The following is a 16,902-nucleotide window of genomic DNA, read 5'->3' on the forward strand; positions in this document are numbered from 1 at the left end:
GTAACCGTCACATGCGAATAAGTTAACCGTGACATGCGAATAAGGCAACCGCTACAGTATGTACAATGATTTTAATTCGGCACTCCTGTGGTGGGAGAAAACAAGCAACACGCAAAACCTACTTAACCACAAACCTTAACCTTTTTCAAAACTACAAAAATTTCAAAACTCCAATAAACATTTATACAACCCCAGTCTACAGATCGTGTCCCCAGGTGGATGCCACAAGACGCAACCTTACCTGTGGGGCCATCCCATTGCACCCCTAAAATTCCGCGGGCCCTGTCCTGGTGTTACAGGTGATGGACATGGCTTGGTGGATTTCACCCACATTCATTCAACACAACCCCTTAACCACTCATACACATTTCAAAAATCCTTCACCACAAAATCATTCCCAACCACTTATTTCACCCCCCCCCCCCCCCCCCCCGCCTTGCAGGACCATGGCATAGATGTCATATTCGTGTGTGCGTTCATTTCTACAAGGCAGCGCGGAGGTACAGCACAAGTAAGATGGTGGGGGTGCTTCAGGCTGTGGTGCCCGCAGTCCAAAAAAAAAGTCACTTGACTTACAAATTAATTGCCCCCCCCCCCCCCCTTTACCTCTTGGCCCGTGACAGTCAAACAGCCCTTTCCGCCGATAACCTGCCAATGGGGGTCTGCACACACCAGGCTCTGTGGCCTCCTGCTTCAGCGCAGCTACACGGGTCGCCGGGAGTCTCTCTTACCACAGGGTGCCCAAACGGAACATCCAATGACGAGCTCCAATTTCCAGATACCACCGGCTGCCAGGGGTAATTGCCGCAGAGGGGGGCCGCAGGCATCGCTCCTCAGAGCTTGATCTGTACCTGCGGACACACACACCTTCCCCACCCACAAAATCCCCAAAACACATTTCCTCCCCCGCTGCCATTCAATTCTCAACACAATGCAAGAGCAGATGTTGCAAAAAGCCATGGCCTGCCATTGTGTGAAATCCCTGTTCACATTTAAATCACATATTTCCATTTCCAACACTATAATCACCACTCATTCTCAGTTTCCATTCTCCACGACCACATAAAAACACATAACCACAACATAAAAACAAACGCCACCCACAAGACTGTGGCACACATTCCATCCCCCTCACCGGCCACGTCATCACTCTCACCCGCCCCCCAACTCCAAATTACATGTCCCAATTTACATAAGCAAGTCCTGAAGCCTGGGACAGTAACCATCAAGGCCTTAACTCTACCTTGATGTGCAGGTATTGGTTGGTCAGGTCCAAAAGTGCCATCCACCCACCCTCCAGAATGCCAAATTTTATCATTGGGCCAACCAAATTTTCACCAAATTTCACTTTTGTCCCAACTATACTGGCAGGTATGTGGATCCGCATCCAACAGAGAACTGTTCTGAACAACTACATGTGGGTATGACAGCTCCGCACCTCTACCGTGCAAGGGTCATCGGGACAAGGTGAGCAGTCAAAACGCCAACTTGGCCCATGAGTGTCCATAAGGGTGCAACCCACCATCCATCTTTCGGCCCCACCTGTGAGAAATACAGCTGCACTAGCCCCAGCTGTCCAATGAGGTGAGCACCTGCTGCCAACACACCACCATACACACAACCTCGGCCCTGGGGAGACGGTCGCAGTGCGTGGCATTCCCCTCACGTCACCTACTCCGCCCTCATCCCCCAGTCTACACAACTGCAGCCCACATTGCCTACCCACACTTGACCACGCCAAGGTCCAGTCGACAGCCATGCTCCACCAGGAGACTCACCCAGAAGACATGGTCCACACACCTCGGACACGCATAGCACCACGTTTACCCCCAGACCACACAACTCCATCCCCATAACCCCACGTCCCAAATATCGGCGCAGTCGCCCCCCACGGCCAGTTGAAGGCTGTGGCTTGCTAATCTATCAATTTTTATCACAGCCTCCAACACTTTGGGCTAAACACACCTGGATCAATGATGGTGTCACTGCTGTCAGTGACCACCATGCATTTCAAAATTCACTTTTAAATTTGCATCTAACTTTGCATCTAAATTTTAAATTATCCATGCCAAATATTTGTCACAATTCACTAATTTCACCAAAGAAGGGTGCTTCTCCATACACATGCCAGCCGAGCATGGCCCATATGCCCGGCACGTTACAAATTCCCATTCAACACTCCCATGGTTCTCTTCCCAAAACGAGAGTCCACAAATCATAACGAGACATCTGTGGAAGATCATTCTCACCATCATGTTCCACAGATGCCCCAATGGTTGTCCAGTTGGCTATGTCCATCCCTGTCCATGCAGATCGACCGCATCCATAGACCAGCACAGCATGGCAGGTCACCATATGCTGGCTGTCCCAGAGTCTCAGATAGAGGGTGCCAGGCTGCATGCCTGGGTGGTCACTACATCACGCCCAAGTTGGCCGTCCATAATGCCACCAACAAAGCGCGACCCACAACACCTCCCCCACGTGGTCCTCAATATACGCCATCCCAGGCTTGAGAAACCACCTCGGACCCCCTGAAGGTCTTAACCCCCACCAGGGTCCGGTGACCTTGCTGGCCCAAGACACCCGCTCGGGCGGCGCCCCGATGGACAAGGGACGCCATGCTCCACCAGACCCCCGTGCTGCCCAGGTTGTACCATGACACCCATGGCTGGACTCCACGTCCAAATCTGGCCAGCACAGCCCCCCAGCTGGCTGGCATACCCACATTTTGAAAGGGGCAAATTTTCCCCAAGCCCATCCCCAATGAACTCTCCTGATCCGAATTCTGCAGCCCGGGGACCAACTCCCTCCAAGACTGTGCCAATCAAATTCCCATTTAATCATAAATTTATTTTTCCTTTTTAAAATTTTCATCCCCAGTGCCAAACCACAGCTGCAGGTAACAACCCCCTCAGGTGGTTCTGCCCTTCCCTGCAGCTGTTCCACATTCCCTACAGGGACCAAATCGTCTGAGGCTCGATCTCCCGACTCTCCCATGTCCAAATCCAGCTCAGAGCCAAAACACTCCCCCCGCTGGGTATCCAGTTTTGGAGCATCTGGTGCCCAATTTGTGTTCGTGGTGAGGGTCCCTCACAATCCTCCAATTTTTGATTTAATTGCCATTCCCGGCTCCTGAGCCCCAAGCACATCAGCATGGGCCGCACACTCTTCCATTGTCCCAGGTAACTCCCCCCGTTCGGATTGAATTCTGCCACCCGTGGCTCCTCCTGTGCCCCCATCAGCACCATTTGTTCTTCCTTCCTCGACCTCACTCGTCCATTCATCAATTTGATCACTCTGGGCATTCATTTCCCCCTTCAATCCATCAATTTTATTTTCCAATCGCTCACTGCGCTCACACTGAGCATCCATTTTGCTATTTAATCGCTCATTCTGAGCATTCATTCCCTCAAATTTATAGTTCATTTCCCTCATGTTGTTTCTCATTTGCTCACTGCAATTAGTCAGGTTCTCCATGTTTTTTCGTTCAAAATTTTTGGAGATTAGCAAAACTATACATTTTTGGAATATTCAGAGCATGAGTATTGAGTAATCCAAAAATTAATATTGGCATTTGCGGAGACACCTTTGCGAAAATGATACTCAGGACAGTGATGAAGATCTGTAAAAGCATATTCCTGAACAGTATAGACCTAGTAGATCCTGTGTATAGGACTTATAGTTCAATCTGATACTAAAAAGGCTGCTTTCTTGCTTTATAAACCCAAACCTATAACTTCAAAGGCTGCAATATCATGTATTATGTAATACAGTTATATCACAAATATAAAGACAATGCTTTTCAATGACCTTTGTTTGTTGCTTTTCTGTAAACCCGAGCACTATTTTGAGGCCTTTATTGGATTCCTTGACCCAGAAAACATAGGATTAGCATATTTAATTTAGTTTCTAGGTTGACTCGAAGCCGAGATAGCGCAAAATATGTATTTTATGGCGGCCATTTTGAAAATCCAAATGGCGGCCATGCAGGTGTCTGTGCAAATGCCAACATTGATTTTCGGATTCTCCATGCTCTGATGATTCCAAAAATGTACAGGTTTGCTAATCTCCCAAAATTTTGAACGAAATTATATTTGTTAACATAGTAAACCTGACTATATGAGTGGGATATAAAACATGAACTGTTCAGCCTGGTGGAGGTATGCGCTCTGCCGAGTGCCGTTCTACTTACAACTGTTTAGCCTTTAAGAGAGAAGAGTGAATAAAAGAAAAATGAATAAAATAAGAAGTTATAAACATCAATTTTATGCAGCGGATTTAAATAAGAAGGCAGTGGGGGTTTTTGATGACGACAGGTTTATTTTAGGAAATGGAATTGACAGCCTCCCTTATGGATAGAAGTATTAAAATATTCAAAGGACAAGCATTGGTGTTAAGATATACACAAGAATTAACAGAATAAATTGGGTTGGGGGGATTTTAACGGGCTGCAGCCATGTTTTTTTTACTGCAACGTAAATGATGGAGCCAAGCAAAAACCAAACCAACAAGAGGAGAAAATCACAGCCTTGGTACATAAATGGAAAACAAAACGAATGTGGTAAATGTCAATTATCAAAAATAAATATAAACAAGCGTTAATGAAGAGATGACCAAGACAAGACTAAATAAAGCTTACAGACTGAGGGTTTTAAAAAGATTTAATGGATGTCAATAAATCAAAGGAAAAATAATCTAGGACAATCTCAAAACGATTCTTGGGGAAAATGCCAGGGGCATAGAAAAGGCCCCTTTATATGGTACTAGCAGAAGTACCCGGCATTGCCGGGCGGGGGAGGGGAGGGGAGGGGGAAGATGAGGGGAGGGGAACGGGGGGGGAGGGGAGGAGAGGGGGGGAGGGGAGAAGAGGGGGGGGAAGTACCTGGCATTCCGTGTATAAACGTGAGGGAGAAGAGGGGGGAGGGGGAGGGAGGGGTGAGGGGAGAATAGGGGGGGAGGGGGAGGGATGGGAGAGGAGAGGGGCGGGAGGGGGGAGGGGGGAGGGGTAGGGTGGAGGAGGAAGGGAGGGGGAGGGGAGGGGGAAGGGGGAGGGAAGGGGAGGGCCAGTCAGCAATGACGTTGCAGTTCTCATGGTCGGAGAGCAGCACAACAATCGCGACATCGGCCTGAATCTTCGCAACAGCACGAAGCGGATTTTGGAGACTCACCGATCCTGTGACGCCCTCCAGTACCGGCGTTGCCGGGCAGGGGAAGGGAGACCCGTACATTCCCAACCCGTACATTCGCCCTCTCGACTCAAGCTCACTCGGACAAAAGCCTCGCACAAATTACACCGTGAAGGCCCAATGGCCATGTCTATGCCACAAATCAAGTACGTGAGCGAGTCGGGCGCACTGAATTGAAAATACTAGGGCATGCCCGTACTATATATATATCTAAAATTATATCCCCCCCCCTCTATTTACATGAAATGGTTTGGTCCATTCGCAAAGCCAAAGCGGACGGCTTGCGAGTACGGTGACAATCCCCCCCCTCTATTTACATGAAATGGTTTGGTCCAAAGCGAACGGCTTGCGAGTACGGTGACAATCCCCCCCCCCCCCTCTATTTACATGAAATGGTTTGGTCCAAAGCGAACGGCTTGCGAGTACGGTGACAATCCCCCCCCCTCTATTTACATGAAATGGTTTGGTCCAAAGCGAACGGCTTGCGGAGTTTGGTAAATAAATCGCCATAGCTCGGTAACTACTTGTCCGATTAATTTAAAACCTTGAAAAGGCACATCCTCGGGTCCCCAGCAATATACCTGGCAAGTTTCAAGTATATCGGACCGGTAGTTGTCGAGAAACAGCGGTCGCATACACACACACAGACACACACACACACAGAGATTACTGGAATTATAGATAGACTAGGGCATGCCCGTACTATATCTATATCTAAAATTATATCCCCCCCCTCTATTTACATGAAATGGTTTGGTCCAAAGCGAACGGCTTGCGAGTACGGTGACAATCCCCCCCCCCCCCCCCTCTATTTACATGAAATGGTTTGGTCCAAAGCGAACGGCTTGCGGAGTTTAGTAAAGAAATCGCCATAGCGTGCACAAACGCGCAGGAAAGCGAAAGAATCGCAAATTAGTTTTAATTAGTTTTAAAACATAGTTTAACGCCAACATAGCGGCAACATAGTTTGCCAACGTGAAATAAATGAATACGCTCTCAAATGTGTCGTCGGAGGCAGAGTCTGTTCGCCACGTTCGGCACACGTGATAACTCGCTGCTCTCTGATTGGTTGAATCGTTTTTTGGACATAGCTCGGTAACTACTTGTCCGATTAATATGAAACCTTGAAAAGGCACATCCTCGGGTCCCCAGCAATATACCTGGCAAGTTTCAAGTATATCGGACCGGTAGTTGTCGAGAAACAGCGGTCGCATACACACACACAGACACACACACACACACACAGAGATTACTGGAATTATAGATAGATATAGAACGCTCAATCTCCGTGAAAAGTGAAGCTACAATATTTTTGAAAAATTTCATTGGTTGCTAGGAGACGGCAGCATGTAAAAACCGTTTGAATATTTGCAATACAGTTTGATCCAGAGGTAAGTGGTATGGTCTTGCTGGTTGGTGGACACGATATGTGTAAGGGAAATTATTTTGGTGTCCTGTATCTGGTCGTGCTAGTTGGTGAACACGGTACATTTAAGGGAAATGATTTTCTGTCATTCTTCTGAGTGGTTGCTTCTCCTTTCCCGTATTTTTGTTCATTTTATTGTTTTTTTCCACTCTCTTGAGTTGTGGGCCTTCCTTGAGTGGTATTACATTTATCATCATCATCATTGGAATGTCTGTTGTAAAGATACGGACATCAAGTCCGTATCTTGACGCAGAGAGCATCAAGCACCATCTTTTTATACCAGGCAACGGCAACGCACTAACGCAGACCTCGCTCGGCCCCGCCCACAGCAACCTCTCTCGGCCCCACCCATAGCTGCCTCGCTCGGCCCCGCCCACAGCGATTTCGCCCGGGCCCGCCCACAGCGACCTCGCTCGGTCCCGCCCACAGCGACCTTGCTCGGTCCCTCCCACAGCGGCATCACTCCGCCCTACACGGCACTATCGATATATTATTCGTACAATGCCGGGTACTTCTGCTCGCTGAAAACAAATCTATGTGAAACATGCTAAATCATGCTAAATGCTAAGCATGCAGAAGTACCCGGCAAAAACGCAATCGCTCTGAAATACGTGCGAACGCGTAACTGAGTTAATGGCGGCAACGAACATCACGTGATCGCTCTGAGCGAATCAGCGCGCTGCTCTGCTTCCGGTGAGATTCCGGTCATAATATTTCGCGCTGAGATAAAAATATGGTAAAAACATATTATGAAATAAATTTTTAGGCCAGCCATGTTCGTCCCAGGCTCAATGGCCATGTCTGTGCCAAATATCAAGTCCGTGAGCCTCTCCGTTTAGGAGTCTATCGGTAACATTACACACACACACACACACACACACACACACACACACACACACACACACACACACGCACACACAAACTGTGTTTTATATATATAGATGTGCCATGCGGCAAAGTATAGAGAAGAAGCGACATTCCTTCCACAGCTTGTAGAAAATGCCAAAAAATAGAAAAGAAGGGACATTCAAAAAAATGATTTCGGGTGTATGTTGGAATTTCTGCTCGCTGAAATTTCCACCTTTTGTTCTTAGGTGGAACCAAGTAATGCCCTAGAAAAGTTCATATATAGGGGTGCCCTTCATATGTGGGGTAAAACCCATCAGTACGTAAAGTTTTCTGTGTACCTTGAAAACTAAAACGCATGTGGATGTGTGTGTAATGTGGATGTGTGTGAAATCTAATTTGTTTAAAAAATTAATAAAGTTAGTATGTACGATGTGCAAACCAATTGCAGACATGTAGGGTGTGATGTATTCTTCGAGACAAGCGTTGGACAAGCGTGATGTGTTGCAGTGTTCATGTGTTTTATACCTCTCCCACCACCACCCCCCCCCCCCCCCCTTCCCACGCCTCCACCCACAAGCCCTCTCCATCCCACAGATCGCCCGATGTCCCTGCTCTCAAATGTTGTGCTTGTGTGCTTCCCCCTCTCTCCCCATCTTGTCTGCCGTTCCCCTTGTTATAAGTTTTATGGGTCCGTTTTTTTTGTGATTAATGTTAGCTCTTTCACAAGCCTCGATCTTATATACAAAAAAAAAGTGTTATTCCCTAAAATTAAGTTACTCCCTAAAATAGGACATAAACAAATATTAATCGGATCTCAACATGAGTATAATGTCAAGATGTTCGAATGATGTGAATAATGTGAAAGACTCTTTGTCATCACATCAGTAATAATCAACCCACCCCCCACCCCCCCCCCCCACACACACACACACACACAGAAACACACACACACACACACACACACACACAAGTAGTTGGAGAATGTCGGTTTTGAGATAAGTGCCCGAAAGGGAACAAGCCATAGCGAGTGGGTGTAAGGGTAAGGGTAGTCTCAGGATCAACATTCTCTTCGAACTGAAGTTGCGCCAATAGTTCAATGTGGAACAATTACGTATCAGTAATGCTGAGTTCACTATTGAAACGTATTGCAGTTGTTACAATTGCCAAAATTGGTGGGAAGTTAACAGGAGGGCACCGTTTCACCTGAGCATGAGGCTGATGGTTGGTTGACATTTTTCCCAACTGCAGCCACATGCCCAATGAAGATTACAGTGTTAAGTTGCTGTTGCTTTTCACAAAACTCTCTAAAATGACGTCACCTATTGCCATTTATTTTTCAGGCCCAAAAGATGACTGTGAACAGTTTTCATGACCGAAAAGTTGGTGAAGGTGCACAAGCTGCGGAGAAGAACCAGATCAGTAAAACAATGTCTGCAAACGAGAGAAGAGCTTTGAAAACCCTAAGTATTATTATGGGTGTTTTTATATTCTGTTGGGTTCCCTTTTTCATTTTCCTTCCCACACAGGTACTTTGTGGATTCTGCATTAGGGATTTTTATTATTTTTGTTTCATATGGTTGGGTTATATTAACTCAGCGTTTAACCCCATTCTTTACTCCCGAAGTCCTGAGTTCTTGGCAGCATACAAACGTCTCCTTTGCTGCAAGGGCAGACAATCACAGTAGATGAGCAAATTCAGAGCAATTTCGGAATGAACTTCAACTGCAAATAATAATAATAATCTATATGTATATAAATGCAAGTTGAACAATTGTGTCTGAATGGGGTAAATGGCATAACCACAGCACTTATAATGCTGGATGATACCCCCATTTAAGATCTGTTGGGTTTGGACAGTGCATTTAGAGGTTACAAATACCGATGATCACGCAATTTCAGGTTATACCGTATTCATTTTTGTTGTACACGTGGTGCATAGGCTCAGAGTCATTGGTTCACACATCTATGGAAAGTAAAAAAAAAAAAAAACATGACCACCAATTAGTCAGTCAATTCTGTCAACGTATAATTGCCTTTCTGTCGATTTACTTCACCAGACTCACCCCCGCTCTTGCAGGGAAAATGGCCTTAAAATGCCTGTTGTTGTTGTGTGTTGTCGATTTACTTCACCAGGCTAACCCCCGCTCTTGCAGGGAAAATGGCCTTAAAATGTCTGTTGTTGTGTGTGTTGTCGATTTCCTTCACCAGGCTAGCCCCCGCTCTTGCAGGGAAAATGGCCTTAAAATGTCTGTTGTTGTGTGTGTTGTCGATTTACTTCACCAGGCTAACCCCCGCTCTTGCAGGGAAAATGGCCTTAAAATGTCTGTTGTTGTGTGTGTTGTCGATTTCCTTCACCAGGCTAGCCCCCGCTCTTGCAGGGAAAATGGCCTTAAAATGTCTGTTGTTGTGTGTGTTGTCGATTTACTTCACCAGGCTAACCCCCGCTCTTGCAGGGAAAATGGCCTTAAAATGCCTGTTGTTGTGTGTGTTGTCGATGTACTTCACCAGGCTAACCTCCGCTCTTGCAGGGAAAATGGCCTTAAAATGCCTGTTGTTGTGTGTGTTGTCGATTTACTTCACCACGCCAACCTCCGCTCTTGCAGGGAAAATAGCCTTAAAATGCCTGTTGTTGTGTGTTGTCTATTTCCTTCACCAGGCTAACCTCCGCTCTTGCAGGGAAAATGGCCTTAAAATGCCTGTTGTTGTGTGTTGTCTATTTCCTTCACCAGGCTAACCTCTGCTCTTGCAGGGAAAATGGCCTTAAAATGCCTGTTGTTGTGTGTGTTGTGTTACGGATTCGTCACTTCCGTTGTTGTGGTTTTCATCCACTGTAAACATTTTTGATTCCATGTACTCTTATTGTTGTCGTTTAAGGGAAATAGATGTTGCTATTTTCAAAAGGTAAAAAGTTAATGTTTTAAATGAAACCGGAACCGGACGACGAATAAGAGGAAGAGGAGAAGAAGGCGGAGCGAGTGAGTTCGACAAGAAAGCCGAGCTGCTTTGAGGTCTGAGCGAACGTTGATGAACGAGAGTCACGAGTGAACTTTGGGTTTCCCAGGAAGGGGATTCCTGCGACAGAGGTGTTATCAGTGACAGATCAACCTGCGTGGCAGGTTTTGTGGTTGATTCCGGAGAGAATCATCAGAGTGGCGTTACGCCACGAGAGCGGGCCGTCGGCCATTTTGACTCACGCAGGACTTGCGCTTCGCTCAAGGTTTCATCTCGCTTCAACCATTTTCACCGCATTCATATGTCAATCTGGTGTGTGTGTGTGCAACGTGGCTTTTGAAGGTTAATTTGCGGTTCGCCGACTGTGGGCCGTGGAACGTCCATACCCAAGGGTGTGATTTCCCAGTCGCCGTGAGGGCGCATTTGCGCAGCTTTGGCAGCAGGACTGTAACTGCCAACCCAACGGGATTCTGGTCTCGATTGGACATCGTTCTGACGATCGCTGGAGCGGATTGATTTGGGTTTGAAGCCGGGAAAGAGACATTGGGAATGTTCTTGTTTCACTCACTTGGAGCACAGTGAGTTATATATTACGAAACTGATGGTACCATCATAGGATATATATATATTGATTGTACTTTTGATTACTATTATTGTTGTACTGTTATTCTTGTGTGATCTTAATACAATACTTGTTTGTTTGTAACAATTGGTGTGGCTTCACCATTGATCTTTGACATACAGAATAACACATCTTTCTGCCGTGACTCCTCTCGGGGCTCAGAGGTACACCGTGACCAGGGGGTTTGGGGAGGAGCACATAACAGTTATCGATTTACTTCACCGTGAAACTTTGGCAGTCTTAACAGTTAGTGACTATTATGTTGTCTGAGGACATTAATAGCAAACTCGACATATATTCCACATTCCATTTGAAACTAATTCCCTTACAAATATGCCTAGAGACTCCTCACTAATGCTTCCACGATTTATTCATGCACATGTGAGGCATCCAAAAGAACACGCTCTGACAATGCTTTGTGTGAGCGGATGCACAAAGTTTTACAGGCGGTGTATAATATGAGTTGCTGGTTCACACACCGAACAGCAGTAAAAAAAAATATCACCACAAATTATTCAGTCAATTCTGTCTCATGAGGACCTGAAGAAAAATGGGTAGTGGATGACAGCGAGGTGGAGTGGTGGGGTGCAGTGAAGGGACAGATTTGGGGAAGGGGGATTGAGGCTTGTGGGGGATGTGGATGTGGATTTGGGGTTGGGAGTGGGCTTGTACACTTGGAGTTAAGGGGGGGCGTTTGAGAACTTGGAGAAGAAAGGGGAAGGAGAGGGCAGAGAGTTGGTGGGCAGAGAGAGATGGGAGAGGTGGTTGAAGGACTTGTGGTGGTGAGGGGGCTTGAAGACTTGGCGTTGAGAACATGGGGCTGAGGGATGGGGTGGTAGTTTGACAACTTGAAGAAGAAAGGGGGAGTGGAGGACAGAGAATTTGAGTGGCGGGCAGAAAAGAGACAGATTTGGGGAAGGGGGATTGAGGCTTGTGGGGGGTGAGGATTTGGGGTTGGGAGTGGGCTTGTACACTTGGGGTTGAGTGGGGGTGGGGGGTGGTTGAGAAATTTAAGAAAAAAGGGGGTTGGAGAGGGCAGAGCGTTGGTGGGCAGAGAGAGATGGGAGAGGGTGTTCAAGGACTTGGGGTGGAGAGGGGGCCTGAAGACTTGAGGTTGAGAACATGGAGCTGGGAGGTGGGGTGGTGGGTTGAGGACTTTAAGTGACATTTTACACAACGTGGAATTTCCACGGATCCCTGCCATTATTCGGTCAAAGGACATTCCTGGCTTTGGACATCTGGACATCTCCAAATATTCCACACTCTGTTGGGAACAAACTCCCTTGCAACTGCCTGTTGGAGCCGGGATATCTGCTGGTGCATCTCAATATTAAAGTAGCCAGATTTGTCCGTCCATCCATCTCTCTGTCTGCCGTACCCTTTTCACTGGGACGTCATTACAGTGTTACATGTGGAACATTATGTCGAGCGCTCGGCTAGGCCTCCATGGATGTGCATGTCATCATCATTTTGGCTTTTTTATTTATTGTATACAAAATCCTAGCTGAAAGGAGAACATGGTGACAGAACTCAACCCATCCCATCACTTCGCTGACAGCAATTGAACACCACAAACAATATGTCTGACTGATATCCGCTGGCGATGGGCTGAATGCAAGACGTACGGAATTGGAATGCTGGACTGAAGATGGCAGTGTATGTAGTGAGATGGTGTTGTGTCTGGGCCATCATTACATCAAGCACGAGGCTGGGCCTTTACAGAGGTGTATTATTCACACATCAATGACAATTGCATTTTGTAACATGAATTTAAAAAACGACGCAATGTCTGATCCCGGGGAACGTAAAACAAATTGACAACCTTGTTTTATGGTTAATAATTATGCATGTTACTAAAATGATCGCTGGGTTGTTGCAGGAATAAAATGTTTCTGGAATAAAAATGCAAGTTTTTATCGTCAATAAACTGGATTACTGCACTGCAACATATACAGGTTTTATTCCACTGAAACATTTTCAACTTCAGGGAAAACGAGAAAAATAAACGATCATCACAAAAGTAATAACAATGAACATCGCGGCTGCAACCATTTCATCAGAAAAACTGAGCAGCAATTTGAATTATCATTTTTGAATGCAAAGGAGCCAAATGTGGAATTCCTATGGAGTTCATCGACTCAATGTTTCGTGTATGACTCAGTACGCCAAACGGAGTTGCGGCAATACACCCAACAACTAACAAGTCTCCAGGCTCCCAAAAAAGCAAACAACACTCTCCCCCTAAAACTCTGCCTCCTGGAACAGGTCTTTGGTTTGTTTATTTATTGTACACAAAATCTTAACTCAAGGAAGAACGTGGTCCCAAATGGTGGAGAGGCAACATACTCTCATGGGGCAACAGTTGGACACATCCAGCAAAGGAATGGAGGAACATGAAGAGAGAGAGAAGAGGGGAGGACACAGCAACCTGAAAGTAAAATGATTGGATAAGGTGAGGTAAATGTGGGTAGAAAAGATCACGAGTATGGATGGGAGATGCCATGAAACGGTGGTGCACCACTTCCTGGAAGCACAAGTGGGAAAGGTGAGATTAAACTGTCTTCAAAAACATTTCCACAAAGGGAGATAAGAATAAGGAAAGGTGGGACGTGGGCAGGAGGATACAGGGATCAGATATTCACACTCGAAGACCAATAGAGCATTGCATTGCATGAAACACAAGCCTTTTTACTTTTTACTTCGTCATTAATGAATAAGTAAGTTGTCAACAAATAAGTTGTCACCTGAAATTTAGATTACCATGGGGGTGAGACGACGTTGCATGTTGCCTCCACCACTTTCATATTGGTGTTTGGCTGGGTGTTGCAAAAGACAACTGAGCAGAGAAGGAATCAGAATGTGATACTGTGGAGGAACCAATATGAACAGCGAGAAGACCTCAGCTTTGCAAATGACGTCTGCCTGATGCTTCATGAGTCTTCACAAAATATGCAGGAGAAAGTAAATAAGCTGCAGAAGTTTGCAGTGCAAGTGGGACTAAAACGAAACACAAGTACGAAGATACATACGATACATGACAACAACATCATGTAGACAACAATTGACATATTTGGGGGGTGGGAAAGTTCACATACTTGGAATTCCATGGTTGCTGCAACAGGCGGCCAGGAGATGCAGATGGACTTCACCAGGTACAAAAAGCGATAGGTAAATTCATGACAAGTACAACACCAAAACCAAGTTGAGGAACGTTGACGGCAACATTGTCAATACTCCTATTTGGATGTGAAGCCCAAACAACTACTAAAGGAATAGCACACAAAATGGAGTCCCATATACAGCAGCCAAAAAAAATCCTGCTATGGCCAAACATGGCTCATAACGAGGATGAACTAGAGGTTCCAGGGAACCTGAACTCAACTGGTCTATATCAATATGGTTAGAATATGCATAATAGAACCACAAACTATGTAGTTTATATGTGCTAAAATATATGACAAAAATTGATTTTTCAATAGGGCCGCCCTGCCGCGCCCATTTTTGGGCGTGCAACGCCCAAATGCAATCCCAAACTAGTTTTTGTCTTAAAGATGCTGCATAACAAGTTTCATCAAATTCAATCAATATTTGTGACTTTTAGAGCGTGGACGTCGAATTGTTTACAGATGACAGACAGACAGACAGACGACAGACGGACGACGGACGACGGACACTGGGTGTCGACAAAAACTCAGCTGGACATAGTCCAGTTGAGTTAAAAAGTGTAACAGGTGGGAGATAGGCTACATTACAAAAGATATCACAATTCGGAGGTGGAGATGGATCAGGCATGATCATACTCCACATGTATGAGGATCATACTCCACATGGAAAATGAAAACATACTCAAAAGGGCAATTTGATGGGCACCTGATGGGGAGATGACCTGGAGCTATCACTTTTGTGGTGAAGCATATGGCACTGAAAAGCCATGTCCATTTGTTGTTGTTTCTTCACTGAACACTGGGCTCAACTCAGATCTTTCCTAAACCCACAACAAAACACATAAATCAAGACAAAAAGAAACAAGAAAATAGTAAATAATGGTTTACCCGCTATGTATGATTGTTCACTTAAATTTGACCAAGACACTCAATAGGTATTGTCTGTTGGGTGTCTTGGTCAGATGTTTAGCTGATGTAGAGGATGGTGATGGATAGATAGCTCCACAGGCCACATTCAGTCGTGGCCAAAAATATTGACACCGTTGCACTTTTTTCAAAAAACTCAAAATTTTCTCGAAAAATAACCTGAAATTGACAAAATATTTGGTTTCCACAATTGTTGATTTCACTGTTAATATCACTGAATCTTTGTTTTTGATTCAGAACTTAATATATCCTTTTAAATCAGAAAATAAAAAGAAATGGCATTCACAAAATTTTTGACACCCTCGACTTAATATTTGGTAGCACAACATTTGGACAAAATAACTGCAGTCAAGTGCTTCCGAAACAATGAATGAGCTTCTTTCACCTCTCTACTGGCAGTTTAGCCCACTATTCTTGTGCACGCTGCCCCAGTTCTCCCAGATTTGAAGGGTGCCTTTTCCCAACTGCTGTTTCAGATCTCGCCACAGGTGTTCAATGTGATTTAGATCTGGACTCATTGCTGGCCACTTCAGAACAGTCCAGCGTTTTGTCTTGAACAATTCCTGGGTGCTTTTTGAAGTGTGTTTGGGGTCATTGTCCTGCTGCAAGACCCATAACCTTCAATGGAGACCCAGCTTTCTGACACTGGGTTGAAAATTATGCTCCAAAATGCCTTGGTAATCTCCTGATTTCATGATGCCATGCACACATTCAAGGCAGCCAGTGCCAGAGGCAGCACAGCAACCCCAAAACATAACTGAACCTCCTCCATGTTTGACTTTAGGGAAGGTGTTCTTTTCTTTGAATGCTTCATTTTGTTTTCTATAAACATAGAGATGATGTGCTTTCTGAAAAAGCTTCAATTTGGATGTCATTTGTCCACATGACATTCTCGCAGAAGGATTTTAGCTTGTTCATGTGTGTTTTGGAAAACTCCAGGCGGGCTTTCTGATGTCTCTCTCTCAGCAGACAAATGGTGTGAGTTGAAACTGTCAGACCTTGTGTCTGAAGGTCAGCTTGAATCTGTTTGGCAGTTGATTGCAGTGCTTTCTCCACCAGTCGAACAATCCTTCGCTGCAATCTTCGACCAAGCTTTCTCTTGCGGCCACGTCCAGGGAGGTTTGTGGCAGTGCCATGGGCCTTAAACATCCTGATAACATTGTGCACGGTGGACACAGGAACATCAAGATCTCTGGAGATGGACCTGTAGCCTTGAGATTGTCCATGCTTGGCTACAATCTTGTGTCTAACCTCCTCAGACAATTCTCTGGTTTTCTTTCTTTTCAGACCATGACCATACATTCAGACCATGCTCCGTTTGGAGATGTGGAGTCACACAGTGACAAGAAACAGCAGAATCACTCCTTTTCTCTCGTCAAACTGGTTGAATGCTCCTTTGGAGATGTGGAGACACACAGTGACAAGAAACAGCAGAATTACTCCTTTTCTCTCGTCAAACTGGTTGAATGAGTGATTTCTATATTGCAGGCACCTGCAACTCACCACAGGTGAGTTCAATTCCAAAGCAAAAGAGAATCACCTGCTTAAAATCTAATTATTTCCAACAACTTCTAAAAGGTCCTTAATAGCTCCTTAATTCCTTAATATCTCTTCCTGGTTACTCCATCCTGGTATGATAGACCTGAGCCTCGTCCTGGTGGTGGGGTTGCCATCTTTATCAAAAACTCTCTTTCTCACTCTCCTTGCTCTGCCCTCTCTCTACCCCACCCACAGGAGTACCTCTGGCTACGGCTTCCTCTCCGCTCCCACCTTTTG

General features: G+C 45.6%; 1 protein-coding gene across 1 annotated transcript in view; it reads left to right on the forward strand.

Annotated features, from left to right (window-relative positions):
- The window catches only part of LOC137418821 (beta-2 adrenergic receptor-like), an 84,939-nt gene extending 68,343 nt beyond the window's left edge, over positions 1-16,596 (forward strand). Inside the window, exon 2 of the mRNA XM_078780785.1 lies at positions 16,414-16,596. Within this exon, the coding sequence (XP_078636911.1) occupies positions 16,414-16,596 (183 nt within the window). The remainder of the gene's footprint in view (positions 1-16,413) is intronic.
- Positions 16,597-16,902: the final 306 nt, after the last annotated feature.

This window comes from Myxine glutinosa, chromosome 1, assembly GCF_964187855.1.
Source record: "Myxine glutinosa chromosome 1, kmMyxGlut1.1, whole genome shotgun sequence".
NCBI classification, from domain to species: Eukaryota; Metazoa; Chordata; class Myxini; order Myxiniformes; family Myxinidae; genus Myxine; species Myxine glutinosa.